The 18,924-nt window shown below is 40.2% G+C and overlaps 1 protein-coding gene across 4 annotated transcripts in view; it reads left to right on the top strand.

Annotated features, from left to right (window-relative positions):
• VRK2 (VRK serine/threonine kinase 2) overlaps window positions 1-18,924 on the top strand; it is a 129,051-nt gene that overhangs the window by 41,432 nt on the left and 68,695 nt on the right. For all 4 annotated transcript variants that reach the window (XM_040351148.1, XM_040351145.1, XM_040351146.1 and 1 more), the window contains exon 8: window positions 5,327-5,459. In XM_040351148.1, the coding sequence (XP_040207082.1) occupies window positions 5,327-5,459 (133 nt within the window). The remainder of the gene's footprint in view (window positions 1-5,326; window positions 5,460-18,924) is intronic.

The raw sequence follows: 18,924 nt of genomic DNA, 5'->3' as shown, positions 1-18,924 counted from the left end.
GGCAAGAAGAAAGCCATTGTTGAAAGAAAAAGTCATGTTTGCAGTTTGCGAGAAGCCATGTGGGGGATACAGCAATTGGGGAAGAAGGTGCTCTGGTCAGATGAGACAAAATTGAACTTTTTGGCCTATAAGTAAAACTCTATGTGGCGGAACGCTAACTGCACATCACCCTGAACACACCATCCCCACCGTGGTGGCCGCATCGTGTTGTGGGGATATTTTTCTTCAGCAGGGTCCGGGAAGCTGGTCAGAGTTGATAGGAAGATGGCTGGAGCCAAATACAGGGTGATCTTAGAAGAAAACCTATTGGAGTCTGCAAAAGACTTGAGACTGATTCTGAGGTTCACCTTCAAGCAGGACAACAGCCCTAAACATACAGCCAGAGCTACAATAAAGTTGTTTGGTTCGAAGCATATTCATGTGTTTAAAATGGCCCAGTCAAAGTCCAGACCTAAATCCAATTGATAATCTGTGTCAAGACTTTAAAATTGCTGTTCACAGATGCTCTTCATCCAATCTGACAGAGCTTGAGTTTTGTTGCAAAGACATACCCAAAAAGACTTGCAGCTGTAATTGTAGCGAAAGGTGATTCTACAAAGTATTGACTCAGGGGGGCTGAATACAAATGCACGCCACACTTTTCACATATTTATTTGTAAAAAAAAAATGAAAACCATTTATCATTTTTGTTTCACTTCACAATTATGTGCCACTTTATGTTGGTCTATCACATAAAATCCCAGTAAAATACATTTAAATTTTTGGTTGTAACATGACAAAATGTGGAAAATTTCAAGGGGTATGAATACTTTTTCACGGCACTGTAAGTGAGCCTTTTTATCTTAATTTTTGAGCGTTACATCTGCTCTGCCAGTTTAGGAGACCTGATTTGACTCTGCAGCAGTTCAGTAACATTTAGGATTCATTAGGCACGTGGTTGGTGGGTTGCAAAAATGCACATTAAAGCTGTGGTTTTGCAGCCTGCCAACCGTTACCCCCCTAAGCTGCAGACGGAGGTGTTTACATGCTGCAGTTGTGATGCTTTGCATCACGCCCACAGCAAAGTATACTCAACTTGTAGTGATCGGTGGGCAGAAAACCGCAGAAAGTGTACAAGCCACCACTGTGAACTACAACTCCATGTGTACTCATTCAGAGCACTGTACACACAGCCAGTGTGAGAGGGGCATAGAGTCGTTGTCAATCATTGCATTGGAGGAGGGGTGGCATGGCTGTTGCTCTGTGTTCCAATTACACCAAGCTATTTGTGCCGCACTGTGAGCTGCATTTCCATTTTTGTGGTGGCTCCATTACTAGTACTGTCTCAATAGAGCCAAACCTCTTCACCACCCCCCACCCCCTTCCTTGGACACACACAAAGACGGCTGAAGCTGAATGAGACCTGAGACCCGCCCACTTCTCCACCTACCTGCTTTGATTAACAGTTTAGAATTGTGCATATCCATTGGTGAATAGGACCTTTTACCTGCCCTGGCATTGTCTGGGCACTGAAGTTTTGCTGGCTGGGCTGGTTGAACCAATTGGAGGAGGTAGGTAAGGACCTGCGGGAGAAAGGGGTGGGGTGTTGTCACAGTTTACTGCAGGGCTCGACAAATCCCGGTCGCCATGGCGACTAGAAATAGCGTCCTGACGACTTGGCTTGGAAGGTGGGCAAAAAAAAAAAATATTTTGTTCCATAGGACCGGCGCTCCGCGGACTAGGCCGAAGCCGCAGCCTCGCCTAAAACATCCTGCCCGCAGCTCGCCGCGATCCTGGGAAAAGGTAGCGAGCGTCATCTGCTGCTCGCGGCCTTTTCCCAGGATCGCTGCGGGCAGGATGTTTTAGGTGAGGCCGCAGCTTCGGCCTAGTCCGCGGAGCGCCTTTTCCCCAGGATCCCGCCGCTCGATCGCGGGGGGCCTGTGATGTCCGGTAATTGAGGCCGCGGCTTTGCGGCCTTGTGAAGTCCCCAGCTCTTCCTTGTGTGAGCTGGCGCCATCTGGTGGTGGCTGTTGGTTCTACAAGTTAGGCATTGCAAGTTAAACAGCAATTCTAATGTCATTTTTCACTATTTTCACTGCCATCTTCTTCCCTCTAATTAGAACCCCCAAACATTATATATATTTTTTATCCTAACACCCTAGAGAATAAAATGGCGATCAATGCAATACTTTCTGTCACGCCGTATTTGCGCAGCGGTCTTACAAGCGCACTTTTTTGGGAAAAAATTACACTTTTTTAAATTAAAAAATAAGACAACAGTAAAGTTATCCCCATTTTTTTTAATATTATGAAAGATAATGTTACGCCGAGTAAATTCATACCCAACATGTCACGCCTCAAAATTGCGTCCGCTCGTGGAATGCCGACAAACTTTTACCCTTTAAAATCTTTATAGGCGACGTTTAAAAAAATCTACAGGTTGCATGTTTTGAGTTACAGAGGAGGTCTAGAGCTAGAATTATTGCTCTCGCTATACCAATCGCGGCGATACCTCACATGTGTGGTTTGAACACCGTTTACATATGCGGGCGCTGCTCACGTATGTGTTCGCTTCTGCGCGCAAGCTCGTCGGGACGGTGTGCGTTTTTTCTGGCTCTTAACTTTTTTAGCTGGCTCCTAGATTCCAAGCAAATTTGTCAAACCCTGGTTTACTGAATGGAGGGGCCTAGATGGGAGAGGGGGAGATATTTTTACAAATTTATGAACTTGTCTATTAAACACAGCCGAGTTCCTTCCTTGAACCATATAAAAAAAGCAAACACTATCTGAAAGCCTTTTCTACAATAAAATGACTGCTGTAAAGTGTGTCAATTTGTCTACTGGTAGGGTCACCTTTTAAATAAACATTTTGTATTGGCTTTTTAGCTAACCATTTTATAGATGCATACAAATGAACGCTGAATATTGCAAACTCAAAAAATAAATTAGAAAACCTTTATTTTCAATTGCTCAGTGTGCAGTTATATAGCATTTGGACATCTATGAATGTCTTCTTGGACCGTGGATTTCTTTGGGCTATGGTATGACTGAAGAGGAATTTATTTTTATATATTAAATATGGTTCCTAAAATGGCAGATATTTTAAATGTATTATCTGTGAAAACCTAAGAATGAGAACTCTTCAGTTGAAAAGTTAGCATTATGGAATATGCTCCTGTTCTGCGATGCGCGATATTGTTGTAATTTACTGTGTTTTTATCTAACTTATTTGCTAAAAATAAAACGGTCCAAGATCAGTAATTCAGACTGAGCATATGAAGTAGGGTGAGAGGCCGTTTTAAAATTACCTTCCCTTTTGTGATGCTTGTGTGCGCCCTCATGAGCATGCTCTGTGATCACTGTGTTCATTGGATACAGCAGATCCCAGAGCAGAGTGCGGGGACATCAAAATGGCTCCTGATCACACATCTAAAGAAAGCCAGGCAGATTGTTTCCAATTGCAATTTAAGGTGTAACATGGGGGTAAGTGGTTGGTCCAGACAGCAGGCAGAAATGTGGTTGTGAAAACAGGCAATGGGTCGGTACACAGGGGATTAGCAAAATGTGTTTTGGGGTGTCATTCTAAGTATACCTATGCTGCATTTTATGAAAATAGGCATTCTTTTTTTTATATATTTTATTTAAACCAGGAAAAGGTAGATCCAAATCATGAAATCTATGGTATATAGACATCAACATATCTAATTGCATAGCATAAAACATGTCTAATAAGGAGGCCATTGCTAGAAATACATAAACGTCAAGGAATCATAAACGGAGGATATTTATGTGCAAAGTTTAGTTCAGTCTCAATTTATTGTATCAACAAGAATATAACAAACCATAAATCAATACAAAGATGTATATAAAGTGTAATAGTATCAATTACAAAGATCTTTCAACTTTTAAAGATATAATTCAATAATCACGAACAAACAGGTATTGGGGCATACTGCAACAGCCGTCAGTTTTCCGGTTTACCATTAGGAAGGTTAATTTTTTTATTTTCTTAATAGGTTCCTTTAAGCTCGTGCATTGTTGGTTCACTTACCTTTTCCTTCGATTTCCCTTCTAAATGTTTTTTTTCTTTGTCTGAATTTCTCACTTCCTGTTCCTCCTCAGTAAGCTGTTGCGGCTGACTAAACACCGCTCGGATGAAGTTTACTGAGGAGAAACAGGAAGTGAGAAATTCAGACAAAGAAAACAAAGAAAAAAAACATTCAGAAGGGAAATCGAAGGAAACTTAAGTGAACCAACAATGCACTAGCTTAAAGGAACCTATTTAGAAAATAAAAATGAACCTTTTCAACCCCTTTAAAGTGTTACTAAACCCACAACAGTAAAATCACTCTGTATACGCAGTAAAGAATGCTTGTTATACTCACTGTGGAATCTAAGCGGTTAATCCTCTGCATTGTGTAAATATACTGTTTGATATCCTGTCTTATCTGATCCTCACTACAAACTATCTCCTGATTAGATTTATAGTATTGCTAGAGAGGTTTTTTTTTTTTTGGTGGGTGCATGTGATCAGTACTGTCCAGACAGAGTCAATGGCCTCATAGGACAGTCAGAGGAGAATGGAAACTCCTCCTACAAGCTTTAGCCAGTGCTCAGCCGAACACTGATAGAAGTCACAAGACTGCCATATACTGCTGATGAGAAAAGATATTTAGCAGTTTACATTTACTAAAATAATTGCATTTCCATATTCTGTGTACTTTGGGAGACCAGATATACTGAATGCAGGGTCCTGGGTTTAGTAACACTTTACGTTTTTCTCAAGAACACATACACATTTCATTACTTACACGGAAGGTTCATTTTTATGATCTGATATAATTACCACAGATTCCAGTTGCTTTTTTCTCAAGATATGAGACTATTTATTTCAGTACTTATAAGTTTGGTGGTTTTGTACACTAAAAATTCCAAACTTTTCAAACCTTTGTACAATTAACTGAAACACTGTAATGTCATAGAGTATTTTAGTAGCATGCAAAACTTCTAAGATATAAATGGAGAGGACACATAAAAGACACATTGCAGTTTATGATGTGTAGATACCCACCTGGAGAGATGAAAGCTTGAAAGATAAAGAGGGGAAAAAAACAAAGAAATGGCTAAATTCAGGAAGAAGATATGACTATGATGGGAAGGATTTAAAGTGGAAGGGTAACAGTTATAGCCCCCAGAAGTGCACATTTTATCTCAAGGCACCATTTGGCTTAAAATAAATTGTAGATCAAAGCTTGTCCTTAACCTATAAGTTTCTTAAGGCTTAATTATAAAGGTTATACTTCCAAAGGACAAAAGCATTATTCATTTATCTGTTCTTGTCTTCCAGGTTTATCTTGCAGATTATGGACTTTCTTACAGATACTGCCCTGATGGGAAACACAAAGAATATAAAGAAGACCCAAGAAAAGGCCACAACGGGACACTTGAGTTTACCAGCTTAGATGCTCACAAGGGGGCCGGTATGTTCCTTTTTATTATTATTACTGTATGAGCAGTTTAATTAAAAGAATATATAATGTGTATTTAGAAACGCGCTTTTGTGAAGCACTGTGTCATCTTTACATCTGTAGATGTATAGTAGATTTGTGAATTGCTATGTGTGTGATTAATGTGATCATGGGATATCTCTGTTCATTTAATATAATGAATAAATAAATATATCTCATAAGGAAAAAAAAACTATAGTACTTTTATTAGAAAGCACATGTTTGATTTATTATTAAATTGTTTGGTATTGGATATGTAACACTGAGTTGTATTATATGGAACTAACCATTTTTTTTTTTTTTTTTTTAGTATAGGCCTACCTCTCAAACAAAAAGCTGCATCCTATAAATTAATTTGGTGTTAGTTTAAAACTTGCTTTATTACATTTTGGTGGAAAAGTTTGTCTACAGCTGAGCTACTGGATGAAGTAAAAAGCATCAGAGCAAAGAATCGGGGGGTGTTTGTTTTTAACCATAGTGTAATATAGCATGTTTTGGTATAACACCTAAGCTGTGTGGATGGTGCAGCATTCTATTTGAGAGAGAGGTGACTTTAAGAAGGACATAATGGCTCCTGAGCCTGGCTGGCATGCACTGCTGTTGAGAGCTGCCTACACCATATATAGGTGGTAAAAGCAGTTAGTGGGAGAGTGGGAATGGACCATTAATTGGTCTTTATTGCTAGTATATTACATTTAAATACCTCCCTCATTGATACCACTTGGCCCACTGCAGTATGCCAGTCTGGGGTATGATACTTTATCAGTAAAGATCAAGACTCTGTCCGGACTGTACTGTCATGTATTTTTTCAGTACTTGCCAGTCTTGGGAGAGGCTGAGGAAAATATGAGTGTTGAAAAAAAAATTACTTGATAGGAAGTCCACCTTTTATAGAAAAATGTCCCACACAATAATATCATACTGAATGTTTTATACAGTAAAACCTTGGATTGAGAGTAACTTGGTCTGAGAATGTTTTGCAAGACGAGCAATTTTTTTTAATAGATTTTGACTTTATAAACAAGCAAAGTCTTGATATACAAGTAGCGTCACGTCACAACTGAGCATAAAAGGGAAGGGGGGTGCCTCTAAGTGTAGCATTATGATTACATTTAATGAAGGTACAACATTAAGCAACTAACATGGTTGATGATTAAACGGGTACATCTAAATATGCAGGCATCTGGGGTAAAGCTGTCCACATAGACCATCCTCTGCACCGCCATCGACCTTATCCCTTACATGTTGCGCTCCACAAGTGCTTCAAGCCTCGCTTGCAGATTGCTCTACTGCACGGGAAGTCTTCCCGGTCACGATTGCAGACTGAGAGCCGGCGGTGCAGAGGGTGGTCCATGTGGACAGCTTTACTCCAAATGCCTGCATGCATAGATGTAAACTAAAAAGCAAATTTAAACTGCTTGCAGCATTTATAAGCAATTGGGGTAAGCCCTAAAAAAAGGAACCGGTGGAAGAAGAAAATAGTACTTTCCTATTCACTGTTTGACTCCCCTCTACACTGACTACAGCTTTTTTCTAAGTGTTCAATGATCCTTGTGTGCATTGTTAGCTGAGCTCCATTCACTATGTCTAAAATGGAGAAGAGGTGCCAGTTTGCACCTGTGTGCATGACCCCTTATGCACCTACGTGAAAATGCAAGCTTGTGACTTTCAGTTAATTGCTGTCAAAACTCTGTTGTGAAGAGTACTCTAAATCTTTTGCACCTTGCCTTTTAAAACTGTTCTTTCTGGCCTCTTCTATATTCTACTTACTTAAACTCACGTTGATGGTATTGGAAACACATTTCCAGCTAAATTACATACATAGTCCTTTTTTTATTGGATATTGATTGCACTGCCTTGCATTCCCAGGCAGACTTAATTCAACAATTCCCTAATTAGTTAAAGTCATAACCTATGTCTTGTATTCATTTACCATTAATTAAACCTTAGTTGTTTATTACATTGCGGTCTCAATCCAGCAGACAGCCACAGGAACCAAGGAAGAAGAGTCTGCGGACTGTGATGGCACCTAAGGTCAATGCTGAAAATATATTGTATAAAATTTTACTGTTGACAGAATGGCTGAGAATCGATGTGGTCAATGCAGCAATGCTTTCTCAGTTGCTCTGTCAGCAAGACAAAAAGTCAATTGAAATATTATACTGGAAGAAAAATAACAGATTTTTTAAATGATCCAGATTTGCAAAACTGTATTTTTGTTTTGTCTAGCTCCATGCTATAAACCTGAATATCATATTTAATTTAACAGGACTGATACTGTCCCAAGTGCAGGTTTTTCGTCTTTTTATCTTTGTTGTTTCTGTTGCTTTAAAGCCTGTTGCTTTGTTCTTTCAAAATCTTGTTGATTGAAATTGCTACATTTTATTCTTTTTTTTGCCTGTTAAAAGACCATTGACGTAGATTATCAAGAGAGTTGGAAACAAGTACTTGGAAACAACTAGTTATGAGGGATAAAACAAACATACAGTATATAGCTTAATTGTACAGTACAGGACACAGGGCTAATAGTCACTGACCATGGGTTACATGCAGGCTACCTTCAGGTGATTGAACACTGGAAAAAATCTTGCTAGGTCCTCCCTAGTGCACACATCTATGACTCTGCCAACTCCATGAGACGTATTTTTTGCTGGTGTTCTTAGCTGATGGACCTGTTTTCTTATGGGAAGTTGTTTTCCTTTTAGACCATTCAGATTTTTTTCTGACACTTGCTGAGATCTGACTGCTTTATTTAGAAGAATACGTATCGGCCTAAACTGAGGAAAAAAAATGTTTTTTTTATATAATTTTTGGGGATATTTATTATAGCAAAAAGCCAAAAATATTGAATTTTTTTCAAAATTGTCACTTTATTTTTGTTTAAAGCGCAAAAAATAAAAACCGCAGATGTGATCAAATACCACCAAGAGAAAGCTCTATTTGTGGGGAAAAAAGGACGCCAATTTTGTTTGGGAGCGCAATTGTCAGTTAAAGCGACGCAGTGCCGAATCGCAAAAACTGGCCAAGTCCTTTACCTGCATAATAATCCGGGTCTTAAGTGGTTAATGTATTAAAGCAATTCAATTAAATAATGCATAAATTAAAGAACAGGCAATCAAACAGATTTCGAGATGCTGTACTAAATAAATGGGCATTGACCCATAAGCTGGCAATCGGTTGAATTGTAACAATGTTAAACCAAACTATATATGCTGCAAAACAGGGTTCAAGTATAGGCATGAACTAGCGCAGATAAAGTAAGTTCCCTATGTGCATACTACCCATACAGCCCCAATAGCTGGTGGGTATATGCGTTCCTGACAGTGGGGTACCCTGGAAGGTGCCTGCAAAGTACCTGGTGCCTAGGTGTCAGTGTTGGCCAGCTTTTGTTGGGTGGTAGGTGGTCATAGTATAGCTGTCCCTAGAGTGTGAAGCAGGTGGCTAGGGGGCTGCAGAACCATGAGCAGTCTCTTTTGCCTTAACCGTGTCAGTGTTGATAAAAGCACCCCTCCTGGTACACAGCAATCTGGTCCAGATCACTTGGCAGCTGGCAGTCTGCAGTCCTCTGATGTCAGGTCCTGGTGGCTTAGTCTTTCAGCTTGGATACCCACAAAGCTCAGTCTACTATAACAAGTCTCGCCATCTCTAGTACCATTCAGTGAAAAAGTTGAAGTTTGCCACTCCTATGGCTTCTAGAGTGACAGGGTTTTTTCAGTCTCCCCAGGCCTTAACCTTAACCTCAAAACCAAGGCTAAACATTTACTTTATTCACAAGTCCTGGAATTATAAGTCCACCAAGCCTACCCAGAAGTTCTTCTTGCAACAAATGGGCTTTCTCACTCCTCGGAGTGGAGGGACATCTGTTGATATTTACAATAGTCTGGATCCAAGATGTCCTGGACCTCGGGATCCAATCTGGCAAAAGTAGTCCCATTACATTTAACCAGCTCATCACCATAAGAAGGCAGATTTAATAGCTGTTTTACACCCACTTCAGGCACAAGGCACAAGGAGTCATTCTATCAGTTTCTTTAAAAGAATGGTTTCAAAGTTTCTATTTAAACCTATTCAATGTCCCAAAACCAGATGGGGGGGGGGGGTACTTGCCCAATGCTGGACTTAAAATCACTAAACAGATTTCTTAATGTACCAAAGTACTGGGGGAATTTCTGGAATATAAACACATACAGTATGCTTATCTACACATTTCCTTGTTCCCCTTGTTCACATTAACTTGTTCCGTGTTTAGCCGTGGGAGACCAACACTCCTACTGAAGGACTCCTCTGCCACAACCTTATCTAATCTTGTCTTATTTTGTATGTCAACAGACCATTTGGTTTCTTCAACCCTTTGGCTGAATAATCAATTTTTCATTGTCTGTTCTCTAGCCCTAACATCATCTAAGAATACCTGTGTCTAATCTTGGACACAGCCCTAACCAGAATCTTCCTTTTTCAGGAAAAAAAAATGCTCCCTCTAGGGTCCCACGTGTGGGCCCTCAGTTCAAAACACCCCTCTGCTTCTGCATGAGGGTTCTGGGCTTAATGGTAGCATCTTTTTGAGGCAGTTCCCTGTGCCAAGTTTTATTCCAGACCTCTTCAATCCAACATACTCACCACATGGGCCAGGGATCCTTTAATCTCAGTTTATGCTAGATAGTGATTCCTTGGACCCAGTTTAAACTGGTTTATGCGTTCCCTCTGAAGAATAATCTTTCATTGACTGCTGTGCAAAATAGGGAAGGAAAGGTTTCCAGGGGTTCTCATCGCACCAAACTGGCCCAGAAGAATGCGGTACACAGACATATTTAGACTACCGGTGGACAATCTTTTTTCCTCTTGCAAACAGACCAGATATACTGGCCAAAGGCCCCTTGTTTTATAGGCTTTTATTTACAGATTCATGGAATTAAGGATACAGATCTTAAAGATAAGGGTGTTCTTGACTTATTACCACAACACATAGACCAAAAAAAAAAAAAATACAACTCCTGCAAGATTTACCATCACACATGGACAGCCTATATTTATGGCTTAACTGTTTGACAGTTAAAGTTTTTTGTTAGTATTTGGCAATAACAGGAAGTGATGTGATTTAAAGGAAGTTGGTGTTTGATTACACCAGATGGTTTTCCACCCACACCATTGGCTAATAGAAGGGTGGTAACAACTCCCTTTCATATAAATTTCATCATATGAAACCGGAAGTGATGTTCTTGATGACGCCCTGGAGGAGGGCCGAAACGCGTTGACGTATTTCCGGTTTCACGTACCAGTGACGCAACTTCTGGTATCCGTTGAACGCACGCAGCTAGCTGCGAACCCGGAACAAACTGATGCCTGTTTTGCAGAGCCGTCTCGTGAGTGACGTTTGTGTAAATGCGATTTGAATTAGTACCGGCAGTACTTCACTATGTACCTTTTTATCTTTTGTTTTATTATGATTTCCCTTGGTCCGCATGTGAGATATATATATATATATATATATATATATATATATATATATATATATATATATATATATATATATATATATATATATATATATATAGAAGCTTCTCCGAGAATCCACATCCATGAATTAAATTTTTAAGATCACAGCATTTTTGACCCCTGGACTGCAAAGCTGAGGGTCCATTAACTCTGGTGAGTGGTGTCGCAAGAGTAGTGTGATGCTTGAAATTCCTTTTGAACCAAGAAACACCAATTGCCTTTTTTTTTGGAAACACTTAGCATTTTATATTACTACATTGTCAGGGGCATAACTAGAAATCACAGGGCCCCATAGCAAAATGTTGTATGGGGCCCCCCCCTCCAAAAAAAAAAAATGAACTAATGCCATTGAACAACACATTACTACACTCATGTCGCACAGTGCCCAAGCAACAGCTTATATTAATTTTGAATAGCAAAACAAAAATGTAAATAACCATATAATAAATAAAATGCAAAATTCAAAGTATTGTGTGCACTACTTTTACTCTTTTATACTCACGATTTGTAAAGGGCAAACAAGGCAGTTTAAGAGGAAGATTAACAAGATGACAACCTTGTAAGGGAAGGAATAAATTAGGTCTTACATTCTAATCTATGCACTTTAACTTGGCATTAAAATCTTCATTCTTCCCACTGATCACCAATGTAAGGAACATTCTTCTCACTGATCACCAATGTAAGGAACATTCTTCCCACTGATCACCAATGTAAGGGACATTCTTCTCACTGATCACCAATGTAAGGAACATTCTTCTCACTGATCACCAATGTAAGGAGCATTCTTCCCACTGATCACCAATGTAAGGGACATTCTTCTCACTGATCACCAATGTAAGGAACATTCTTCTCACTGATCACCAATGTAAGGAACATTCTTCCCACTGATCACCAATGTAAGGAACATTCTTCTCACTGATCACCAATGTAAGGAACATTCTTCTCACTGATCACCAATGTAAGGAGCATTCTTCCCACTGATCACCAATGTAAGGAGCATTCCTCCCACTGATCACCAATGTAAGGGACATTCTTCTCACTGATCACCAATGTAAGGGACATTCTTCTCACTGATCACCAATGTAAGGGACATTCTTCTCACTGATCACCAATGTTAGGGGCATTCTTCTCACTGATCACCAAAGTAAGGGACATTCTTCTCACTGATTACCAATGTAAGGGGCATTCTTCTCACTGATCACCAATGTAAGGGACATTCTTCTCACTGATCACCAATGTTAGGGGCATTCTTCTCACTGATCACCAAAGTAAGGGACATTCTTCTCACTGATTACCAATGTAAGGGGCATTCTTCTCACTGATCACCAATGTAAGGAACATTCTTCTCACTGACCACCAATGTAAGGAACATTCTTCTCACTGATCACCAATGTAAGGGGCATTCTTCTCACTGATCACCAATGTAAGGGACATTCTTCTCACTGATCACCAATGTAAGGAACATTCTTCCACTGATCACCAATGTAAGGGACATTCTTCTCACTGATCACCAATGTAAGGAACATTCTTCCACTGATCACCAATGTAAGGGACATTCTTCCCACTGATCACCAATGTAAGGGACATTCTTCTCACTGATCACCAATGTAAGGGGAATTCTTCCCACTGATCACCAATGTAAGGCGCTTTACCGTAATTTTTGTGGAGGAATTCGGCCGATAGTGGGGCGCTTTTAACCCCCGCTAGTGTCCGAAAAAGTGATAAAACAACCCGCAAAGTGCCGTTACATTTCAATGGGCACCACTCCAAAGATGCTGCTTGCAGGAAATTTTTTAACGTCCTGCCAGCGCATCGCCTCAGTGTGAAAGTACTCGGGCTTTCACATTTACACTACAGGGGAGACGTTTTGGGAATTTTTATCCCAAAAGCGCATGAAAAACTTCCCAGTGTGAAAGGGGACTTGGGGAAAAGCACTCAGTGTATACATTTCCTATATATATATATATATATATATATATATATATATATATATATATATATATATATATATATATATATATATATATATATATATATATATATATATATATATAAATATATATATATATATAGGAAATAACACTCACTTATCCCAGGTTCACACTGACAGCGGGAATGAAATCCTGCAAGTTCAGCTAAACTCACACAATTTCATGCCCGCATGTCAGTGCGAGTTTGGCGGGCGATTTCAGAGACATCTGTGGGGGTCGCTGCACACATGTCTATAGAAATTGCACCCAGAAGTCACTAAAAGTTGTACAGAAACTACTTTTGGGAATCGGTGCGGTGCCACAAATGGGGCATCGCACTGATTCAGGTAGTGCCATTGCCATGTGATTTGACATGTCGAATCGCATGGCAAATTGCTCCAATGTGAACCAGGGCTAAGTGCTATTCCCTATATAACACTGATATCTATACACTGTGTGCATTGAGTGGCATTCAGTGTACCAGATATCAGTGTGCACTAGTGAATAGCACCTGCCCTGACCTGCCACCTGGTAAATAGGCACACAGCACAGGGCAAGAAGGAAGGAACCAGGCAGTAACACTCAGCATGGCCCTTATAACAGCACAGACACAGTAACTGCAGTGATTTCATTATCACACTGACCTGCTGCTGCACACAAGGCAGGTCAATGTGGATGCAGGGGTGGATCCAGAGTCTAGTCTCGGGAGGGGCACTGCCAGAAAATAAGGTGTACCTGTACGCCATATTGTGCAATAGCCAGCAAAGGCACACATGCTGATTGGCCAGAGGGGGAGCCAATCAGCGGGTCCAGCAGACATGATGTCCGCCGGCCACCTGCAATCTCTCCCCACAGAGATAGAACAGCGGTCTGCTGATGTAAACAAGCAGATCGCTGTTCTGTCAGAGATGAACAGAGTGATCTTGTGTTCCTGCTAACCAGGAACACGGATCACTCTGTTCATCTAGTGAGTCCATCCCCACACAGTTAGCAAGCACACCCTAGGGACACAGTTAACTCTTTGATCACCCTTGATGTTAACTCTTCCCAGCCAGTTTCAGTAAAGTGACAGTGCATATTTTTTAGCACTGATCACTGTATTAGTGTAACTGGTCCCCAAAAAGTGTCAGTTAGGTGTCCGATCTGTCCGCCATCATGTTGTAGTCCCACTAAAAAATTACTGATGGCCGCCATTACTAGTAAAATATAAATAAAAATACCATAAATATATCCCCTATTTTGTAGATTCAATAACTTTTGTGCAAACCAATCAATATACATAATTTATTGGGATTTTTTTTACCAAAAATATGTAGCAAAATATATATTGGCCTAAATTGAGGAAGACGTTTTTTTTTTTTATAGCAAAAAGTTAAAAAAATTATCAGTTTGTTTATATTGCAAAAAATAAAATATCACGTAAAGTGCTATTAGTGGAAAAAAAGGACATACATTTTACTTGGGTACAGCGTTGCACGGCCACGCAATTGTCAGTCAGTTACAGTAACGCATCGCAGTATCGCAAAAAATGGCCTGTTCACGGGGGTAAAACTTCCCGGAGCTGAAGGGGTTTAGATTGAACAAAACTAAAAAGGCAGCATTTGTTTTTCATAAATAATGGCAGTATGGCACGCAATATTTTGCAATTTTACACAATCAATAATTCTTTTACTCACTTTTTTTTGGGGTGCTCTGGTGGGGGGGAGGGGGCTCCCATGCAGGAGTAATGGAGATCACTGTCTGCAGTGCAGCTGGCAGTATGATGACAGTGACACACAGTCACTGCTTCTTCCTGTGTTCAGGCCACTGTGGACAGTGGAGAAGATGGAGGCAGGAGGTGGGTGGAGTCAACACTCACACTCAGGGCGGAGAATGAAGAAGGCTCTGCAGCTGCTCTGCTGGGGCTCTCCTCCTCATCAGCAGTGGCTCCAGGCTCCAGCCTCCGACGTGACTGACGTCACTGGTTGCTACACGCCAAGCGGCACAGGCGTTAGCAACCAGCGGCGCAGCTCCACCCACCTCCTCCCTCCAGCGCGGCATAATGACAGAGTCTCTCTCTCACCGCCGCAGCGCCGCTGATTATACCAATGTGAGAGAGAGACTCTGTCGGGAGTCGGGAGTGCAGTCAGAGCCGACCCGGGCCCCCCCTCGGGCAGTGACCGACTGACTGAATGGTCAGTCCGCCCCTGCGGCTTGTCAGGAATCCGGACCTGCCGGGCCCCCCTCGGCTGCGGGCCCCATAGCGGCCGCGTGGGTCGCTATGGCGGTAGTTCCGCCACTGTACATTGTGTATAGATTGTGTTGTCACTTTATATTCCGCTAGCACTGTTAAAGGGTCACTAAAGGAAAACATTTTTTTAGCTAAAATGACTGCTTACAGGGTATAGAGACATAATAGTTAACTGATTCCTTTTAAAAATGGTTAAAAATAGATAAAAACCAATCATATAATGTGCCTGCAGTTTATTTTAGTTTTTACTGTTGTTTGCTGGTTTTTTGATGTACTGAGAGCCAATAGAGGGCAGTCAGCCAATAGAGAGCAGTGATACTTTGTCTAAAACTCCTCAGCACCAATCCAGTTTTGTTTTACACACAGTAATCACACCTCCTTGATTAGTCACCACAGTGAGAAATCTCCCAGTACTGTGGTGGTCAGGAAACTGACAACCAGGAAGTGTCCAGAACAGAGAGGATTTACAGCAACATCAGAGCAAAAACGAACAATGAGGACATGAAACCAGGACTGCAGTAAGGTAAAGGAAGCTATTTAGCTAAAAAAAAAAATTCCTTTAGTGACCCTTTAATTCACATATTCAATCATTTAAGGTTTTAACACCTTTCTAAAAGCCGCTGTGGTTTTTATATTTATTTCACTATTTGATTTGTTACTCCATTAAGTGTGAGATCTAGTTTGTAATATATGTTCATTTCACTGGGCATATGTGAGAATTTATATCCACTTTAAGCTGATTGTGAACAAGACACTTTGTGCAGGCAGATACATTTAGTCAATCTGAAGTCATTGACTTTGGCCATTCTGATTGGACAGAGCTCTGAGTTCCTGGTAGTGTCAAAGCTCTACCTTTCTGGCACCCACACATTCCTATTGGCCCAGTGTGGTATCTTAGTCCAATCAGAATATGTATACAGGGGGGAACCAATGCGCAAAACCAACCTAACCATAGGTAGCTAAATAAAAACAACGAATAAATAGCAGCTGAAATATAAAAGCAGCAGCCACTACCAAAGCAGTGCTCACGCACCAAAAGACATATGTAAACAGGGGGTGTAGTGGCGCCTGCCAATTAAATAAATAAAAATAACTATATGCCAAAATACCGCACAGCAACGTATGGATACTGGCCATAAGTTCCAATAAAATGTGTTCCACTCCTTTTTTTATTTTTTTTATTTACCAAAAGTATTTTGACACCTGCCTTTGCAGGCACATGAACTTTAATGACATCCCAGTCTTAGTAGGTTGGGGTTCAATATTGAGATGGCCCACCCTTTGCAGCTATAACAGCTTTAACTTTTCTGGGATTGCTGTCCACAAGATTTAGGAGTGTGTCTCTGGGAATGCTTGACCATTTTTCTAGAAGTTCATTTGTAAGGTCAGGCACTGATGTGAACGAGAAGGCTTGGCTCGCAGTCTCCACTCGAATTTACCCCAAAGGTTTTCTATCAGGTTGAGGTCAGGACTCATTCATCCATGTCTTTATGGACCTTGTTTATGCACTGTTCCTGTTTCCCCTCAGAAAGCTTTCCACCATCATCCGAGTGGTGGAAAGTCATTCAGAACAGCTTACTGAACACCTTACTGAGGAGGAACAGAAAGTGAGAAATTCAGACAAAGAAAACAAAGAAAAAAAAACATTTAGAAGGGAAATTGAAGGAAAAAGGTAAGTGAACCAACAATGCACTAGCTTAAAGTAACCTATTTAGAAAATAAAAACCAAACCTTTACAACCCCTTTAACAATATTAACATAAAGCATATCAGTGCCCATCAGTGTAGCTCATCAGTGCAGCTCATCAGTTCCGCCTCATCAGTGGCTATCAGTGCAGCGTATAATTGCCCATCAGTGCAGCGTATAATTGCCCATCAGTGCAGCGTGTTATTGCCCAACAGTGCAGCTTATCAGTGCAGCCTCATCAGTGTCCATCAGTGCAGCATATCAGTGCCATGTTTTTTTTTTCAAAGTGATTTCTCTGCACAATAAAGCATGGAGACATGGATGGATGGGGGAGTTTGCTTTGAATATTAAAAATGAATTAAATGGTGTTTTTGGTTTGTGGTGTTTAGATGCAGTGTAGTTCCACTTTAAGTGCCCAATTTAAAAGAAAACAAATATGATTTTACTTCCATGTAAAGAGCAGCTACAGAAGTAGTAACTATGGGTAGGTTCTGCGGAAAGTTATGTCTAGTGTTATGTACCATAAAATCATTTCCAACAATACCACATTACAGACATTGTGTATTAAGCAGCATGGCTGAAACAAGTGCCATGTTTCTGTCCTGATAAAACATGAGTGTGGGTATGTTGAGGATCTGTATCAGCAGGGAAACACTGTCACTTAGGAGACTGGGGAGGAATTGAGAAATAAATTACACATTATCTGCAGCCTCATGTCTTTCAAGTACCAGTGAATCATTTTAGAGTGGCTTTAGAGCTGCTTCCATTTACACAGGTAAAACTATAAATTCACAGGTGAAGCCAGCACTGCTGAAACATTTCTCATGCTTTCTTATTGATGTGGTGTCCTGTGCTGGTACTGTACTTAATTCATTTTTGAGTGTAGTTGTGCAATTTTGTGAATGCACTTACATTATTTTATCTATAGTGGCACCCCAAACGTGGTTTGATTTTGCCGCAGATCAGAATCGTGCCACTATCACAGCAAAACACACATTTAAAAAATCGTGCAAAGCTTGTCGTCCCTTCCATAGGGCAAATAAGTAAGTGGGATGCCTTATGTGTGACATTCGGAAATGTGTGGGCTTCAGCTGAGAAAGCCCAGTATGCCCTGTACTGTATGAACAGCTGCATAATTCCATGTTTACAATTATTTGACTCAAAAAGATTTATGTTGTAAAAAAAAATATTACTTATTTTAACGGACAATGTCTTATGCCGCGTACACACGACCGTTTTTCATGGTGAGAAAAATGCAATTTTTTAAATTGGTTGTGAAAAACGGTCGTGTGTATTTTTCTCGGCGAGAAAAATACCCGAAATTTTTTTAGAACCTGCTCTATTTTTTCACGTCGTTCTTTTTTACGTTGTGAAAAATGGTCGTGTGTACGCTTTAACGAGGGGGAAAAAAACACGCATGCTCAGAAGCAAGTTATGAGATGGGGAAATTAGCAAAAGCAGCCCAAAGGGTGGCGCCATTCGAATGGAACTTCCCCTTTATAGTGTCGTCGTACGTGTTGTACGTCACCGCGCTTTGCTCGAGCGTTTTTTTTCACGAACGTGTGTATGCAAAACAGGCTTGAGAGAAATTACGATAAATCACGTTGAGAAAAACATTTTTTTTGCATGACATGAATAACGGTCATGTGTACGCGCCATTACTGTAAACCTACAATGCTTTGAATAATAACCTGCTCTCATTCCTGTGTATTAATCACAATACCATAAATGTAAATTTTTCAAATAAATATTTTAAATTTAATCAAAATGGGGTTGGTAAAGCAATCATTGGTTGAATCACTAGTTTTCAAATACCTTGCCACTAATGGAAAAAAAAAAAACTCTACCAACGCATTCACATATCTCTAATCACCAAAAAAAAAAAAAAGGTCTGAAGACAAATTCAAAACTTCTATTTTTATTCAACCATATGTATGCATATTTCCTTTTTTTTTTTGGTCTGCATAAATATGCAACTTCCTTCCTTTTTTTTTCTTTCAATTGAAATGTTATTGGCAAAACAAAGCAATCACATGATTCACTAATATATCTTACATTT

The sequence above is a fragment of the Rana temporaria genome, chromosome 4, assembly GCF_905171775.1.
Source record: "Rana temporaria chromosome 4, aRanTem1.1, whole genome shotgun sequence".
Taxonomy (NCBI): Eukaryota; Metazoa; Chordata; class Amphibia; order Anura; family Ranidae; genus Rana; species Rana temporaria.
This window is presented reverse-complemented; position numbering and strand designations above follow the sequence as displayed.